General features: G+C 41.7%; 1 protein-coding gene across 1 annotated transcript in view; it reads right to left on the reverse strand.

Moving 5' to 3' along the window:
* Positions 1-5,778: 5,778 nt before the first annotated feature.
* The window catches only part of slc4a8 (solute carrier family 4 member 8), a 42,933-nt gene continuing 29,851 nt past the window's right edge, over positions 5,779-18,860 (reverse strand). The window contains exons 12-24 of the mRNA XM_030051771.1: positions 16,294-16,468; positions 15,975-16,108; positions 15,166-15,411; positions 14,564-14,669; positions 13,966-14,127; positions 13,496-13,609; positions 13,235-13,396; positions 12,360-12,611; positions 11,467-11,535; positions 10,827-11,000; positions 10,131-10,262; positions 9,504-9,607; positions 5,779-8,453 (exon numbers count right to left, since the gene is read on the reverse strand). Coding sequence (XP_029907631.1) covers positions 8,423-8,453; positions 9,504-9,607; positions 10,131-10,262; positions 10,827-11,000; positions 11,467-11,535; positions 12,360-12,611; positions 13,235-13,396; positions 13,496-13,609; positions 13,966-14,127; positions 14,564-14,669; positions 15,166-15,411; positions 15,975-16,108; positions 16,294-16,468 — 1,861 coding nt within the window. The 3' untranslated portion in view covers positions 5,779-8,422. The remainder of the gene's footprint in view (positions 8,454-9,503; positions 9,608-10,130; positions 10,263-10,826; positions 11,001-11,466; positions 11,536-12,359; positions 12,612-13,234; positions 13,397-13,495; positions 13,610-13,965; positions 14,128-14,563; positions 14,670-15,165; positions 15,412-15,974; positions 16,109-16,293; positions 16,469-18,860) is intronic.

An 18,860-nucleotide genomic window follows, 5' to 3' on the forward strand; every position in this document is an offset into this window, starting at 1 on the left:
TGCTCAACTTGCCTTTCATTCGTTTTCATTAGTGGGGCTAATCCAAATCTTTCCCTCTAGTACCTATTTTTCTCTACCCCCCTCTCTCTTATACATAGACACACAGCTGTGGTTCTGTATTTAGAGTTATGGTGTAGGCGGGACAAGCTGCTTCACTCCTCATATTACTCTGTTGTAAACACTCAAGGCCCTGCATACATGCACTCCTTCTGCTTGGGCTGCTTCTAACACCAGGCCCTGTCCCAAACATACTGTAGGCCAACTCTCTGTTTCACATTATCCCACACACATGCATGTGCTTTGGTGTCAGAAAGTGGTGTCGCATTGGGTGCATAATGAGGAGCTGCTCTTGGCTTAATAGTTATTTTAAAGTACTGTAACTTTCCTTCGCGAATCATGCAGTTCCGCTATAACCAGACGGCAGTGAATGCAATGCACAGTTTTAACAAAAATGGAAAGTATTAAGACAAATGATTAACCGCTCCAGTTGTAATATCATTCTTCTGCAGGCCTTCTCATTGGGAGTTCTGCTGTGGAGATGAAGCTCTTGTGAGCCAACAGTGGTCATGGTGTTAAAGTGGTTCTACATGCATGTAGGTTTGTTATAAGACCCTCCATGAGGTGACTCATGCCCCTTTTCCACCAGAAAAAACCTGGTGCTAGTTCGGAGCTGGTGCTAGAGCCGGTGCTTAACTGGTGCCAACGAAGAACCGGTTTGCTTTTCCACCGGCCAAGAGCAAAGTGGAGCCAAGTCAGAGCCACGTCATGACGTCTTCGGAAAACGTAATGACGGGTGCGCGAGACGCCCGCTCAGAATCACAATAACCATCATGAATGAATGAATGAATGATACTTTATTAATCCGCTGCAGGAAATTACATTGTCACGGCAGCTTCATCACGTCAACACACATAAAACTGCACACTCATACAGTCCAGCGGCTGCAGCGTCTCTGTCTCTGTCCGCCCGTCCTGTCCTGAAGCCGCTGAAACTGATCAGTGAGTCGGGGATGATGTTCGTGAGCCGCGTCTCAGTCAAGCATATAATGCTGCTTTCCCGATACAGTTTCTGGCCCCGGGTGGAGCAGGATCTGGATTTATTAGCGATGCAAATACTGCGTGTGTCTTTACAAGCCTACGTTTCAATACAGAGGCGAAAAACACAATTATTGCCGGCTACCTGTCGGATTCGCGATCGGAACGAATGACAGCGATGTTTAGTTATAAAACGGGTGCTTCTCACCCTTAAATGTAATTTGCCGAGCCGCGTTCCATGCCGCTGTAAAATCAGTATAACCCACGGCTTCTCGGGGATTATTGTTTATGTTTATAGCGTTCGCAGTTCCTGTTTTGTTTTGTAACCCCGCCCACCAATGACGCGGTGGGCCGCGTCATCGGTTCTTTCTCTGGCTCCTGTTTAGCCCCTGCTCGGAGTCGGTGCTTGCCTAGCACCAGTTTGGAACCAGTTTGGCACCAGTTTGGCCCCAGCTCGGGCAGTGGAAAACCAAAAAACTGGTGCTAAGTCAGGCACCGGCTCCGAACCAGCCCTGGTGGAAAAGGGGTATCAGAGGAGTAATGACTAGTGCAGCGCTCAGCTCTTTCTCCTTTACCTGCTTTGCTGACGGACACTGAAAGCACACAAGGAAACAATACATCTAAACAATCACAAATGTGCTGCGGGAGCTGTTCTTTTCATCATAAATAAGGTGGGCTGTTTGATTCATTCCCACTGTGGCGCAGAAGCCCCCAGATGCAGTCCCTTGTTACATCAGCCGCACCTCCACACACGCTGCCATGTGGCCCAAAGCAGGTCACTGGGACAGGCAGGGGGACAAAGGCCACTGTGAGCTAATGATAGCAGAAAGGTGCAGCCATCAGCAGGTTGGAGAACAAGTTTACTGTCAGAGGCAGAGGGGAGAAATTCCCTTTACAACTCAACTGGTGGCACTGATGTAGAGCATGCAAAGGAGGACACACATCCACATTCACACAAGCCCACTAGCACACACACACGTGCACACGCAGACGTAGACATTCACACACGCACATGTACATGCTGGAAACCCTAACCCAGGGTCCCTACAGCCCTGTGGGTGGGATAGGTCACATGATAGCACCCCAGAGAAGCTCAGCTGTTTGCCACTCTAATTCTGTCTCAAGCAGCTGAACACTGGCCCACTGCTCCACTGAACTGGCCTCATAATAATAATAAATGTGTGTGTGTGTGTGTGTGTGTGTGTGTGTGTGTGTGTGTGTGTGTGTGTTTTGCAAATTTAATGCAAATTAGCATTAAATTTTAAGGTATGCTGCTGTTATTATTACAGTACTACAGTTAAAATAGAAAGAAAATAAATGTAGTTTGTTGCAAATTTGTAGAAAAAAAAAATCTGAGTAATGAGAGAAGTAGATTATGAGAGAGAAAAAAACAATGAGAGTGGGAGAGAGGCCAAAACAGAGACAGGAAATCTTTGGAAACCAAGCAGGAAAAGTGTGCATTGTGGGTATTGTCACCCAGAGACTGTCAGTGTCAATGTCAGCATTATTGTTCTTGTATTTATTAAAGACACACACGCACACATACAAGGCAAGGCAACATATGCCTACATACACCGAGGAATATACACGTTTACATTCACATAACAATACAACGACACACACACATCCCAGCACATGCACACACACTGTTTCCTCATGTGTCCTCTCTTTTCTCATCAAGTACAGATTGTCAATTACCACGCCTCAGAGTCGGTATATGGTTTCTCAAGGTTAAATGCACTGCTGTCTCAATGATTTCCAATTACCACATGACTGCCGAGGCAATGACTGTCCAGTAGAAGCTTTCTCCTCCGTTCTGATATACAGTGTCATATCTAGGTGGCTTATTTGAACCTTAACAGAGTAATTTTCGGAACTAACAAAGAGGCACTCAGGCGAGTATAAGAATAAAGCAGGAAACAGGGAGAGGCTGGGAAAAATATTGTGACTTGCGCTGGTTTATAGGTTATCAGGAAAGCTGTTGATTTGTTCTTATTTATATCCATTTTCTGTTCCACTCACTCAATCACACACCCACACACACACACACACACACACACACACACACACATGCATGCACGCATGCACGCATAAATGCACCCACGCTACACACACATAGACAGCAGCGCTCCATGTTAGAGTGGCTTATTGTTCTCTGGCATAGAGGACACAATATCCAAGTCTGGTAATGGAGGTTAGATTAATTGCTGACAAATCTGTATTCAGCAGTTCCCTTTCTCTCTGCTTGACAGATTTATGACAGAGATTGATGGAGGGGAGGGACGGGCCGAGAGCCGTCTCTGTTCAGTGAGAAAAGAGGACAACAGCTCAGTGAGTCAAAGAGAGGGAGAGGATAGTTTTGGTTGGATCTTACACATGAGCAGCAGTTGTGTTTGTGAGGTAGTTGAAGGCAAATACTATAAATACTTTTGCTGTCCTGACCTGAATACTGTCTTATCAAAAACATTTCATTTCTGTTTATAAGGTATCATGAATTGCACACATACATGACATAATTATAACATCATATCTGTCCAGAACAAAACGAAAGCCAGATATGTGGTTAAAGGTGTACCTTCTTTTTTTTTTTTTTTTTTTTTAATGTAATAAATCAGAAAGAGTCTTTAGAGACTACTGTTAGGGAGATGAGGCGAAATTAAAATGCATGGTTCAGTTATTTGTTAATTGCCCATTCAGCTCTGAGCAAAATTAGGTTAATGCTAAGTGAATGGGAACCAAAGGGGGAATGAAGAGTTACTGCACAAGCTTATATGTGCTCAGACAGTATTATCAGCTTAAATCAACAGAGCTAAAAGAGTTACTCTGCAAACATTTGAATACATTATTACTGTCCCCACGACTCCTGTTCATTCAGCAGTTACAGAGAATTCAACCATTTATTCCAGTTTGTATTGCAGTTTCAGCTTCTTTGGCTACATTCACAAAAATGGTGGTTTAGGTTTGGGCACAATAGGGATGCCTGGGCCAGGGTCTCTCCTTGGCTGATAATAAAAAGGAGAATGGGACTGATACTGGACCCAAATGATAACAAGCGATTCATAACATTGTGAACAACTGAGGTGATATCAGAGTTTAAATTGTATAAATATGGCGACTCACTGACTGCATCCAAAGCAAAGTGGAAGGAAGTGAAATGGCTTAATGCAGCAGTCTGACCATGCTGATCTCTAATGCAATTTGGGAGGTAGAAACCATTTTGAACATAAGTGGTCTTATCCATCTCCCTCCTACCTCCTCCACTCAGCGCTCCACCACTGCACAGTGTGATGTCACGGCCTGCAGTGGGTCTAATTGGCTGGAGCCGCAGCCCGCCAGCTGTTTGTAATCAGGAGCATTTGGGAGTCAGGATCACATGATACCCTCAGGGTGATGCGCGCACACACACACACACACACACACACACACAAACACACAAACACACAGTGCATCTTTAACCCCAAACGCCTTCCCACAGGCTACTCCTCTGCTGACAGGATCACCTCCAGATGTGCGAGCTGAACACGCTGCATTCTCACCTTCAGGATGAAAACGGGGAGGGGGGGAGGGGTGAGAGAAGGAGGGCCAGAGGGAGGGCACAGTCACATAAAAATGAAAATAAACTGAAGACTTTAGGTGGAGAGGTGAAAAGGAGAGGGAGGTGGACATTATACACCTCATGTGCAATGCAAGCACGCAGCATGATGGAAAATACGGGGACGTCCTTTGCAGCAGAGGAGGGACAGATGAACTGAAAATAAACAAGGACTTATTTTTTTTTTCTTTTTCCTGATGGGCTTCTGCTGCTCTCTATTGCCCTCAGATACTCCTCGCAGTAGTTCTCAGTTGCTGTCTGAGTACAATATTGCCGCCTAGTGGGGAGATTCATTAATTACATCAGTACTCGTTAATTAAAGGTAGCCAATCCAATTTTTATTGTAAACACACTTGGTTTTGCTTACATTCAAAAATTCCTCAGCAAAACACATTGTGCATGTCCTTGAGCCCCAATAAATATCCTGGATGACATCTTCTAAGCCTTATTTTGTAATATTTTGTAGATTTGTTGACACTGGTGTGTACTGTGTCGCCTGTATGTCATGTAACAAAACAGGGACCCATTTTTCCTAGTGTTCACTGTAGTATCACAAACGACATTGGGCACCTTTAAAAAATCACACACCAATAACAAATGCCTGCAGATGTAATAACTCAAGCCACATTTGTTTCATTTTAACTGTAATGGTTTATTTTCCATTTTTCCATAATCAAAAGTTACATTACATATACATATAAAACATGAAGATTTCTTTTGCTCTGGACTAATCATTCACTGGTTGAAGAGACAAGGCAACACTTTTCCTATGGCTCCTAGACTGTAGGATTGAGGTTACTGCAGTACAAATGCACTTCTCCCTGAAAGCCTCCCTTTCCAACCATCTCTCTCTCTCTCTTTCACTCTCTCTCTCTCTCTCTCTCTCTCTCTCTCTCACACACACACACACACACACACACATCCTTCTCCTCCCGTCACTCTGACCTTGTCCCTGAAATAGACTCAAGCCTCGTCTTATATTCATTAGGACACAGCCTAACACAGTGCACAGTTTTCACTTTCATCTACACATAAAAATGAAGTAGAGAAGAGGAAGGATTCATCAGTCAAAGATAAATTGTTGCCAGAGGACACATACCAGCTAAACCGCCCTCTCTTGCTGTATTAGAATGTGACAAAGAAGGGTGTGAGTTTCCAGGATCGGGTAGAGTTATGATATTTATGTAACATCATTTTTTTTTTTTTTTTGAATGACTAACTTCATGACAGAGTTTTTTTTGGCAGCTTGTACCTCAACAGTGTTTACTTTCAGAGTATGAAGTGAGTCATTTGTATGGTAATGAACATCACAAGAATCTCACAGCACAACAGTAAGTGGTTATGCATTTTATGACACACATACATAATACTCACATTTGTACATTACTCCCCTGCACAAACACCCGCACACACACGCATACAATATACTGAAGACATTTCATGTTTATCATACATATATATATACATATAAATACATTGGAAATCAATTTAAAGTCACATGATACTAAGTTACTCATTGAGATAATTTGCTTTTCTAAGGGATTAAATTATTTCGTAAGAACACATCTACCAACAGTCCTTGAATATTGGCAGGTGTGTTTGATTTAACCCTTTTGGTACACTGGATTTCTATTCTATGTATTTCTACTCACTCACTCATGTGATTTTAAATATATTTACACAATGAATAATATTCAATCATGCTTGTTGCACTTATATCTCAAAATCATTCTTTAGTTTAGCAGATATACAAGGACACTTCACATTCAATATTCTGACAGAATCAAAGCAATGCGTAACTGCTGTAGTACATAAGAACAAACATACTATACTCGATCAAGTACAAAACTTTCATACATGTCTTGGAGGAGGTATTACTTCATGTAACATTACAGTGGAGTACTACTGCGGTATGCACTTGTGCACTTTAAAGCCACTTGGACAGGAATGATGGGGACATGAGGACATGACAATCATGGCTTGCTGGACAAAATCCGATGTCTTTCAGCAGAGGGCAGAGCTCATTGCTCCCACAGGCTAACATGTGACATTATTTTGCTATTGAGTTCATTCATCGAAATATTATTCATGTGCTGCATTCTTTAGACTTTCTGCTAGTGCACCGTATTTATTACATTATGTACAGAAAGTAAAGAGAACACATTAGACATTCATATCTAAAAATAAATGATTGTATTAAATTATTGTAAAACAATTATTCTCTAGAGATCTCTTGAAAATAAACCATATATATCATAAATTCTTTACTGTATCTACAGAAAGTGCAACTACAAATAAAGGATTATTGTTGAAGATCATTCTTTTAAACTGTCAACTCTCCATTCCCTTTAGCTCTCCAAGCTCTCAGCTGGCACTGGTGTCTGAAATGCAAAAATTAGAGTCTTATCCCAAATGACTTGAAGACATCTACCAGATGTGACTCTGACAGAGGACATAGGGAGAACAAACACACTGAAGTAGAACCTTGTTTATCCAAATTGCCATTAATGGCAGCTCATCTTGTGAACTGGCATCATGAAGAAGGAAAGAAAGAAAGGAAGGAAGAAAATATCTTCTCTTAAATGTGTGTAACTGCTGGAACCCTCCGGTTACCACACGCAGCAAAAAGCCTTTTAACTATAATGAGACACTTTAGACACTCCTCTGAATGAGCTTTGGTCTGGAATTTCAATGGGTTATCAAAACTGTGAACGTTTAATTTTCTTGAGCAGCCTCTATTCCACATGGGGTTAGGATAAACAAGGTTCTGCTGGAGTCGGGCGGTATTGATCAAGTCTATATCTTAAATCAACTTGGGCTCAATTTAGGATTAATTATTGCTCAAATGAAATTCCTGTTTGGTTTGCCCCACAAATAACCACACAAATAATATAATCCTGATACATACAGGAAGAAACACCAACACACCAACACAACACACACACACACACACACACGCTCACACACATCCACACCATTTATCTGCTCTGGCCTTTACATTATCCAAAGTGCCTTGCAGGAGCATTTGAGACTTTGAGGTAAAGAAATAAGATACGGTACTAACACATGACAAATATCTGTAGACCAAGCTCCAACCTACACAATCATGAGTTATGAAAGACGTGTGTCAATAAAGGGAAAAAAGATCACACCTCAAAATACAGATGTTACTGATTCCACTGCTTCAACTGAAGTAGATCTTCTAACATTTACACTTTTCAGTTCACAGCATCACACAGAACTGACACAAAGTTTTATGTTCAAAGATGGATTTGTCTATATATTACTAATCCAGCAATGTATTGTTGTTGTTGTTGTTTTAAATCTAGTAAATTATTTACCATACCATCACAATTATAAAAAGAAGAACACACTCATGGCACAGTAAATAAAAAGAGACTCTTTTCGATGAAAGGATTTATGACTGACAGAGCTACTTAGATTAATAAAAAGAACCTGGTTTGTTTTTAAAGGAGCATTTGCTCTCCCAACATGAAGCCCAGCTAAGTGAACAAACGGTGTAGAGAGGGTGTGTTGTTTTTGATGGGAAGAAGAAGAAAAGGAGTAGAATGTTTAGTGTATGCCTGTGTGTGTATAATATATGTATATGTTTGTGTGTTTGTAAGTGGAATGGGCAGTACTGAGTGTGTTAGTGGTAGCTGGTAGGAATCTCAGAGACTTGTTTCCCTAAACACTGAAGAGGCTGATGGCGGTAGCAGCCGAAACACAGCGTCCTGTGGGTGAGGACGACACCGCCTAGTGGGGTGTGAGCGGTCACAGCCATGGCAGGCGTCCCTTACTGGTCTATGAACTCAATTCCTTCAATCCTGTGGAAACACACAAACACCGAGTTAAGACAGCAGAGAACACAGTTTGGCCACCTTCACTCATAAGAGCAATTAGTCAATAGCTGTGGTTACATGGACAATATTTGTTCAACCTGACTGAAATCACTCTGATTAGAGATTCCAGCTTCACTGTTTTACATGGACGCTTAATAAAGTGATCTGATAAGATGTGCGTTTACATGCCCCAAAGTATTTAATCAGAATCAAACTTTTTTGACATGTGCAAAGTGGTGCCACCTGTTGGGAAGCGTCTAATCTGCTGGAAATATAAATATAACATAGGCTAAGTCATGTTTGCCAATGGTCGCTCTCCCATTGGAACAGTCTCTTCTCATTGAGATGGTTACATGTGGCGTTTTTATTCTGATTGGGCTATTATTCTGATTATAAGTGGAATATTAGCATCCATGTAATTGCAGCTAACGAGCTGATGGAGAAAAATGATTTCAGAGCACAACGGTGACAGAATGGCAGTGAGCACAGTGTGTAGCGGCAATGGTGGCATTTAAGGGTGGGGGTGACGGGATATAGAGGGAGTGGCCTTGCCTTCTTAGCAGCCACTGCACGAGTGTCCTTTTGATTGGCGCTGAGGGATTTCCACACGGTGGTTTTAGACATTTCATCAGAAATATTAATATCAGAGGGGTCACACCTGAGGAGTGGGGAGAGGAAAAGGAGGGTGGGGTCAGACAGCAGGTGGAGGCGGACATGACGTGGGGGTGTTAGCGGAGTTCTCAACAGGTTAGTGCAGATTAAAGGGTGAGCTTAAGAACCTAACAATCACTGAGAACCACAGTACCACACACCAGTGTATAAACAAAGCAGACGTGCAAACCAACAGACAGACAAGAAGGAGAAAAATGTTTCCCATAAGCTTCACAGTCTGAGCAATCATCACCTGTCCAACCTGTGCGTGTGTATGTGTGTGTGTGTGTGTGTGTGTGTGTGTGTGTGTGTGTGTGTGTGTGTGTGTGTGTGTGTGTGTGTGTGTGTGTGTGTGTGTGTGTGAGAGAACATGCATGTTCTTACCTGGGGTCATGTGCTTTAATGGGCTGAGTGGGCTTGCTGATCTCCATGGGAATCTCAACAGTAGTTTTCTCCTCTCTTTTTGTGACAAGCATAACCTGTGACTCCTACAACCAATGGAGGAGAAAGTGCCCAAATCCTTTATTTAAGTAAAAGTAGCAAGTAGCATCATGGAAAAATATCCCAGTAAAAGTTAAAGTCCTGCTCTCACAATTTTACATAATTAAAAATAAAGCATTTTTCCCAGTAAAATATTTTAGTATGAAAAGTGAAAAGAGTTATCCTTTCAGAGTGTTAGTAATGCTAACTGCTCCATATTGTGTATATAAGAAGTAACTGCAGTCATTACATAAATGTGGTGCAGTAAAAAGCACAATATCTCAATATCAGTACAATATCAGTCAATCTAAAATGTGGTGCAGTAAAAAAAAAAGCATAAAGTCTCAAAAAACAGAAATGCTCAGGGAAAGTGCCAGTATCTCAAAATTACACCTAAGTACAGTGCTTGAGTAAATGCACTTAGTTGCTTTCTACTTCTGTCTACAACACACACACACACACACACACACACACACACAATCAATACTTTCACTTTCACACACCAGTACATTTAAAGCTCCCATAGCCTACCTCATCGATCTTTTTAGAGGCATCATCAAGATTCTTTTTCTTCCATTCAGGCATTAGGTCATCCAGGTAACTCAGCTCTCTCTTGGAGAAGCACAAATCCAGCAGCTTACGGATAAAGACCAGAGCCAACACCTGCAGGCACATGAGAGGAGAAGACATCCTGTCTTTCAACACTTTCATGTTTGTTGGGTTGGCCTGGGACGGCAGCAACAACCACATTCTTATTCTTATTCTTATTCTTATTTGTAAAATCAGCTGTGTCAAAGCTGTAAACTCAAAATGGGCCAGTCTGGCTAAAAAGGAACAGATTAATAATAAGCATCACAATCCAAGCAGATTTTTCCTGCCTACACAAATTGTTCTTGTTGATAATGAAAATTAAATTCTGACACTCTTGTTGACCGCTGTCTTTCACTTTGCACTTTTTCTTGGCTTGTTTATTTTTTTTTCTGTAATAGTACATGTGCTGTAGGCCTGTCACAGCATAGAATATAAGTGGATGAAGGCGTCTATGCCACGGTAAAAACAGCTTGATTTTATGATTGTATTTGTGTGTATCTGTATATTTGTACATATACATTACTCAACTGGTAGCAATGCCATTTGAACAGCTTTTTATGAGGCTTATTTAATACCTGTAGAACTGCAGTGTTTTGGATAGTGTGCATGTGTGGAGGGAGGGAAATGTCACCTCACCATCATGGGGAAGACGATGGCAGCAGGTGAGGTTTTGATGACCCACAGCAGCACCAGGCAGGTGAGCTGGGTGACAGTGAACAGGTGCACCTTCCTCAGTGGGACGTGACGCAGGTAGATGAAGTCTGGCTGGTGCTTTGCTGGCATGCCAAAGAGCTTCAGACGGTCAAAGAACTGAGACACGGGATGAAACAGAAAGAGATGCGGTTGTGAGAGAGAGAAGAGAAACCGAGAGAGGGAGAGAGTAAGGTCAGAAATTAATAAGTGAAAGCAAAGACACAGAGCAACAGATGGTGAATATGGCAAGAGTGAGGAAGAGATTATGAAAGACAAATCTCATTAGATTACTCTGGCAATTAACTGCCAGGGCTCATTGAATTGAAATGACAATAATTAGATCAGTAGAAGGAGGAATAGGACAGACAAAATAGCAAGAGACTTGGAAATAGAGGGCAGTGAAGGTAATAACTAGCAATATAGTCAGAGATTAAAAATAAATAAATAAATACATAAAACAGGGCAGCAGCACATATATAGCTGCACTCAGATTAGCTTGTATAGAGGTCTTTGTCTTCATTTTTAATAATCTTTGCTATATTAGATCATGCTCCCTGTTGCAATGGTATGCAGTAAATTGTACCTGGATTCCTTTCAGTGAAGACACTCCCATGTAAAGGAAAACACCGTACAGCACCGGCATAGGAATAAACTGCAAAACACAGCATACATCACTGAGATTAATTAAACACAGTCCCTCAAAATCAGTACTAATTATCTCCGCAAGGCGTAGCCTGGACAGGATCATGTATTTGGTCTGGTTTGGTTTGGTGTGTGTGTGTGTGTGTGTCCACTACTCTCTCCACTGGGTCTATCAGCCTAAAATGTTTTGTGCACATACATGTCTGTGGTGATTCAAAACCTTTGAAAAACATTTGTAATGGTTACTTCCACCCTCTCTCTTCGTTCTCTGTCTACCTCACTGGTTCTTTCATGCTACTGTGTTCACTCCAATCAAAAATCCAGGAAATGCATTGGGTTTGTGGACGAGTTTATAAACTGCTGACAAGAAAGTGAGACGAACACACAAGAAAAAAAGTAGTGTAATAAGTCTCGGAGTGGGGTTAAAACAGGTTAAACAGCCTGATGGAGACTATTTGCCTAATTTGAGCCAGCCAGTAATGGCTCGTAAGCCACAGGTTCCAGACTACTGGTATAAAGTGCGTAATAAACTGAAACACACACACACACAGAGAACAAGAACAAGATAAACTTGAAAGGCTTTGGGAGTTTTGAAGTATATTTTCTATACTGTACTGTATTGTATTTGTTATTTGAAAAGCACCAAATTTTGGCTTATCACATGAGGTAGCCTATAGTTGGGAAAAAGGGAAATACTCCTGGTGGAGATCTGCATGCAACTGAGTGCACTCTTAGCTCATCTTGATTTATATTTCACAGGTGAAGATCCTGTTTTACTGACTAGTACATGTCCCAGCCAGAGGGGGGCAGCGTTGTGTAGCTTGTCTGACTGACCTGCAGGGCACCAGTCATGAACACAGAGCAGCCCATGAGAAGGAAGATGACCAGCCCAGTCAGCCTCTGTTCTCTGATGCCCAGGAAGCGAGGCTGCTCCCCAGGGGCAGAGCTCTCTGACTCCAGCTTCAGGCTGTTGACATGGGAGATTGACAGGACAGTGGCTGCTACAAACCAGGGCAGTCCCATGATGGAGCACACAGCCAGCATCAAGCCCACCATCAACAGGTCCAGGTGGTACCCACAACCCTTCTGCAAAAACGGAAAGAGTGGCATATACAAGCATAACTGAGGTAAAATTCAAACTGCCCCATTTTATGGGGTGTTTAAGTATGTAGGTATTTTGTTGCATGAAAATTTGTCTTTTTTAAAACACATTAATAGACTATATGCCTAAAATTTATTTATTTATTTATTGGAAGGCACTGTCTTAGCTGAAGCAGCAGGCTACATTTTTTCTTTACCAGTGCTTAATTATGCAATGATACAGTACATACAAGCTGTGACTCTGACACTCAAGCCCCTTGATGCTGTTCATCGCTGAGTATTTCGATTTCTAACAGGTGATTGGCTAAGAACACATCACTGTATTCTCAATGACAAAGTAGGGTGGCCATGCCACTCAAAGAGGACAACATTGCCTTTTGTTAATTTACAAAGCCTTAACTGAAAAGCCACCAATTTATATTTCAAGTTTCAGTGGTAAAGGATACCATGCATGGTTGCTAGAATAAGCTAGAATGCATGAGTTCAGGTTTTTTTATATTATGTTGCATTGTATTCAAACAATAATTAATGCTGTGCACAAAGAATGAATAGTGCAGAGATACAGTATATCATACAAACAGGGCTGAAATTTCAGAGAATATTCTGACCAGCAGTTTGTGCTCCTTGCGGTTGATGATGACAGCTGTGATCTGCTGGTCCATGAAGATGAGGATGGTACACAGAAGAGCAGGAATAGAGGCTGCCAGCACTGTCCACCATGGGTTGCGCCCTATTGGGTTGATCAGCCAACCTCGGTCATTTCTGGTTGGCTGGAGGAACACACAGCAGCTGAGTTAGGCTGCTTATATCCAATCATAACCCGGTCCAATTGAAAACAGAGATCCACAAGACCCATATCACATCTATACCTGGAATTTGCTGGGCACCTGCAGCTTCTGGGAGGGTACTCCAATGACATAGTCAAGCAGAACCATGAAAACAATAGTCAGGAAGACCGCAAAGTCACTGATCATGGACCGCACCTAGACAGAATGAAATGAGCACAGTTCTCAATCTGTGGTCACTTGCCATGTATCCCAGCCCCCTCACTGCTCTAAGAGAGAGTGCCTGCACAGCCTAAAACTCTGTCCTCCCCATGCTGCATTTACCACTCTGTTGGCAAAGTGTCTCTTTCTCCTGTTAGGGTTACTCTCCTGAAATGGAAACATGTTCCTCTACACATAATAGTTGGATCAAGGAGATTTTACGCTGTGATGAGCTTGAAAGAGTGTGACTGACATGCTTTTATCTGAGAAAATCTGTGGTTACTGATGTGGTAGGTCTTTATTGCAATGTCTGACTAAGCCTAGCTTAGCCTGCTGTGACGGCAGTTGATTACCTTGGTGGGGAAATAACGACTAGTCTTGAATTGCTTGAGGAAGGCAGACATGAAGAAGGTGGCGAAGAACAAGATGGTAGACCAGAAGAGAACGTCTGGGGTGTAGGGGCCGTGGTGGCCACATGCTGTCCCTACAAAGTGGCCCTGTAGACTTACACACTCCTGTAGAAGTTTGCATAGTTTACATTAGCACAGGTTTACTAGAGATGACATAAAATAGACAGTGAGAGAATGGACAAAGGAGAAAAAAGAGACAATGGTTATAAATCTCCAGTGGTAAGGAAACAATTGAAGGGGCGAAGAGTCAAAACTAGATAACAAAGGAGAAACTTGACTATCAAGGCTTCACTGAGCTCAATTACAGACATGCCAGTGAGATGTGTAATCAATTGAATGTCCTCATTACTGTTTGTGAATGTGCTTAAAAGAGGTTAGGCGCTCAAGGGAAGGTCACAGGGTTAGTTGAATGTTAACAAAAGTAAACAATCTGGTGCAAATGTAGTGTGGGCGATCATGTGAGTGTTACTTGGCCGTTAAGTGTGGCTATGTGTGTGTGTGTGCGTGTGGGTGTGTGTGTGTGTGTACATGGTTACATTACCTTGACAGTAAGGTTGGCCCATGGTACAGCAGAAGCTGTGATGTTTTTCTGACTCCATAGTTCTAAGGTTTTATTATTGGGGTTATCAGGCTCTGCACACTTACAGCTACACACATATAGAGCGAGAGAGTTAGAGAGAGAGAGAGTTAGAGAGAGAGAGAGAGAGAGAGAGAGAGAGAGAGAGAGAGAGAGAGAGAGAGAGAGAGAGAGAGAAATAGGGACACAGAGAAAGTGAGCGGAAAGGAGATGCAGCACAATATGGAACAAATCATTATACAGCAGTGAGCCCACATGTTTTTATTATTTGAAATAGAACAAACTGCATAGAGAGAACTTCAGGGATATGACTTAAAAACTATTACAAGAGAGCAGAATGGAGAGAGAACAAAGGTAAAACCACTCAGATACTGAAACAAAGAGAATGAGAACTACATGTCCTTGGTGACAAGACATGCACAGAGGAGGAGGGCTAAAAGATAGGGAGGGAATAAAGCTGATCTCACTATCAGCAGAGGTGAAAAAACTCCATGAAAAACAGGCAGATGAACGCTATAGAGTAATCCCTGTTTTCTTTAATATGGAATGAACATCATGCTCCTTACAATGCCAGTGTGAGTTTGTCCAGGTCACTGTGAGTGTTGATGGGGTAGAGTTCTCCCAGGTGAAAAAGCTTCTCCAGGGCCTCGTAGATGAAGATTAGGCAGATGAGGGCGGCGAAGGCCTCCTCTGTGAACCGCGTGATGTAGCAGACCAGAGAACTGGCATCCGTGGCAACCAACACCAAACACAGCAGGGCGGTCCACAGACCGATGCATGTCCTCAGAGACAGGTAAGACAGGTCATAGTCCCTGAGAGAGTAAGGGGGAGAGGAAAGGAAGCAATAAAGGAAGCACATGCTTGGTCAGTCCAAGAAAGCTTAAGATTGTGTAAAAAAAAAAAAAAAAAAAAAAAAAGGTGTAATATTTTTATGACATTTTATGACATCCATGTATACAGTAGAGCATGCTAAAACTCAAAAATGGGCACATTTGCCATGGCTGGAAAAGCTCTTCATAATCTGATATTGAGAAACGCTGAGAAAAGTATCAATCAAAAGACTGCACCTGTCCTGGCTGACAGTACTAATAAAGTCTGACCAGAACAGAGCCAGACTATAGATTAATCCACCATAGTTGATTATTCTAGTTGCAAGGAATCTTATACTATTTTACTCCTTTTCAACACTTCAGTAAATAATATTTTATGAATAAAGTTCAGGTTATCTGGTCAGTCAAGTACATTTTCATTCTGCTAGACATGAGATGCTGCCCCATCTTTGCTGTAGTTTGCAACCATGGAGCAACAACATGCAGCGAGATACAGATTTCAGCTTCGAAATGTCATAGAGACGTAATTCAAATGGACTCCTTACTTGCAGAATTTGAAGAGGATCTTCTCAAAAACAAGCACAGGGCCTGTGCTGCCCAGAATGGTGAGGGGCTGGCCAGCAAACACAGAGTAGGCCACTCCAGTCATAGATGCACCCAGTAAAGACTCAATGGCACTCTAGGACACACAGTACAGTAAGGAAGACTTGGTGTGTATAGTCAGAAAGTTTCACATTGTCTGTATTCTAGCTATAATGACATTAAATCTGAACTCTCATGCTCTGTAGTTTGGTAACAAATGAAAACTGTGCATAATACACTACTCTGTGTGCGAATGTGGATAGAGTGTGCCTGTGCTCTTACGATGCGTCCCTCAGTTGCCTCCCCCAGCAGTCCTCCGAAGGTGATGACAGGCGACATGCAGGCACAGTACAGAAAGAGAAAGGAGGCCACACACTGCAGGCTCAGACCATCTTTAAAGTCACTCAAATAGAATGGAGCCTTCCTTTTGATGTCCATTATCAGACCACCGAACAACCTGACCACAGCACATAAAGGACAGAGGAGAATTGAGTGACTTTAGAGAACAAAAGAAAGGGCACTCTCTAGGATTCACACTATGAGTGTGTGTACGTATGTGTGGACAGCTGTTATCGCTGTCTATGCCCTGTGTTGGCTTACGCTGCTGGAGTTTGGGGTTTTCAAGCTTACAAGGGTTGTGAACAGGCTCATAATAGAGATTTTAGATACATACTGGAGTATAAAAATTTGCTTCAACCCTAGCCATTGCAATAGACATGGGGTGGGAACTGTGTGAAGTAGATTGGGCAGTATGCATGTGTAGATTGTGGAATAGATTATTGAGCATAAGGCACAATAGATTATAGAGGAAATTATAATTCATGTACATCTTGAAAGAAAAAGTTAATACTAATTTGATTCAGTCAAGGATGCCATTTTTTTTTAACAGTTTAAAGAACAATGGGTAACTGAGACATGGTGTATGCCAAAACTCGGGACATATGGTTTGATTAAAAATGAGTGAAAATTATTTGGAAAAGATATCTGTGTGCTCATATCAGGTCTGGAATGTTGCCTTTACATGTGGGAACTAGAAATTATTTTGGTACTGATTACCATTTATGTGCATTTTGCCATTTATGTGAATTTTTCATTTTATTTTTTCCTTTGTATAATAATTTGAGGAAGTGTTTATTTAATAAGTTTACTGAGAAGGATCTTGATTATTTTTCAGTTGAAAGCTTATTTGAGAGAGAAACATTTGCCTTTGCAGAATATTTGGATAAACCATGGTCACTAAGAAAATGTATATCATATAAGTATTTGTCTGTTGTCTGATAGTATTTCAAATTTGTAATATTATGCTAAGTAACCTACAAGTCTGTGTCTTAAGCTATTGTAATTGTGTCAGTACTTTGTACAAAAAGTTATTGAGTAAATTAAATGATAAACTAACCTGGGCTATGATAAAAAAAAAAAAATAAAAAAAAAAATTGCTGACTAGTCTTGGGGTATCTACACTGTCAAGGGGAACACAACAAATTTGAGATGTTTCCAAAATTTAACAAATGAAGTAAATGACAAGGGGCTGGTGCGTAACAACCAAAGGACCAGGAGAGGTAGAGGACTTGGAGGCTAGATAACTTTTATTTCAAGAAATGTCCTATGATGTCTCACCAGTGCAGCCTAATATGGAAAAGGGATCATATAACTACCTTTATGTGGACTGACAGAGTGTGGAAAGGTAAGATTAAGTAAAGACAGAGTCCAAAGACCCAACATGAGTGGCTGTGAATATCGTGTCAGCAGGGCGAAAATGGAACCCAAGAGAAGGAGCTCAGCAGGCACAGTCAGTGCTGAGACATATTGAGATATTTCTGAAAAGATATGACAAGAGCCTGAAAGATTTGGGCTGGGCATTGGGCAACCTTTATGAATTAAAGCAACTGTGTCAACAAAATAAAGATGGGAGCAGAGCAAATACATAAGTAGCAGCAAAGAAAAACAGAGACAGTGGATGAAGTGGAAAAGCACAAAATGGAAGAAACTTGATGAGAGGGTGTTCTGTGGTATGGAGGCAAACCAATTAAATCCAGCACTTCTGTAATATATGATGTACTACCATCCCCCAAAAATCTCAAAGTCAGTGTGTAGAAGATGATTCTTGCAGTCGCTTAGGTTCAGGTAGCAGCTACTCCTAAATATGTTTTGTCAGGATGCAAAGTTACTCTGTCCCAAGGAGTTGAGTAACTTGAGTAACTGAGTTGTTGAGTAATCTTGGCAACACAGCCTAAGCATCGAGCACAAAGGGTAGTGTAGGCGACTTTAGCTGGATTCAGTGCTGATAGCAGGTGTCAAGGGAGCTGGTTCTGTGACACCAGAGATCACTCCTGAGCCTGCTGGCGGTGCCCTGGTCTAATTCACCAAAATATCCATGATGAGAGCTGTTCATTTAATAAACCTGATGACATACAAGATACACACACTCAACCTTGCAACATTTAGATTGGACAGCTGGTGAATGGTGTTGTCTGTTTGAAGGTCATGTTGATTAATGACAGTGTAGCCAGAGATGTCTTCTATAATCCGAATTTGTGAATTATCATCATTTTGATGTCTGAGTTGAAATCTGTATAAATGCATACCCTGGATGATGGTATTTAATGTGAGATAACAATTGCCAACTTCTGGACAGATTGAAAGGGGCTTCCCTCTCTCTGTGATCCTTCCCAAGATATCTTCCATTTTTCCCTTTTTTGGCTCCTGGATTTTTTTAGGGGAGGAGTTTTTCTTGGGGATTTAGGTCAGGGAGTGTATATCTGTGGGACCGTAAAGCCCTTTGAAACCAGGGCTCTAAATAAACTTGAATTTGAATTGGGATTATGCCACAAAGCACTGCAGCATCAAAG

Source organism: Myripristis murdjan, chromosome 5 (genome assembly GCF_902150065.1).
Source record: "Myripristis murdjan chromosome 5, fMyrMur1.1, whole genome shotgun sequence".
Taxonomy (NCBI): Eukaryota; Metazoa; Chordata; class Actinopteri; order Holocentriformes; family Holocentridae; genus Myripristis; species Myripristis murdjan.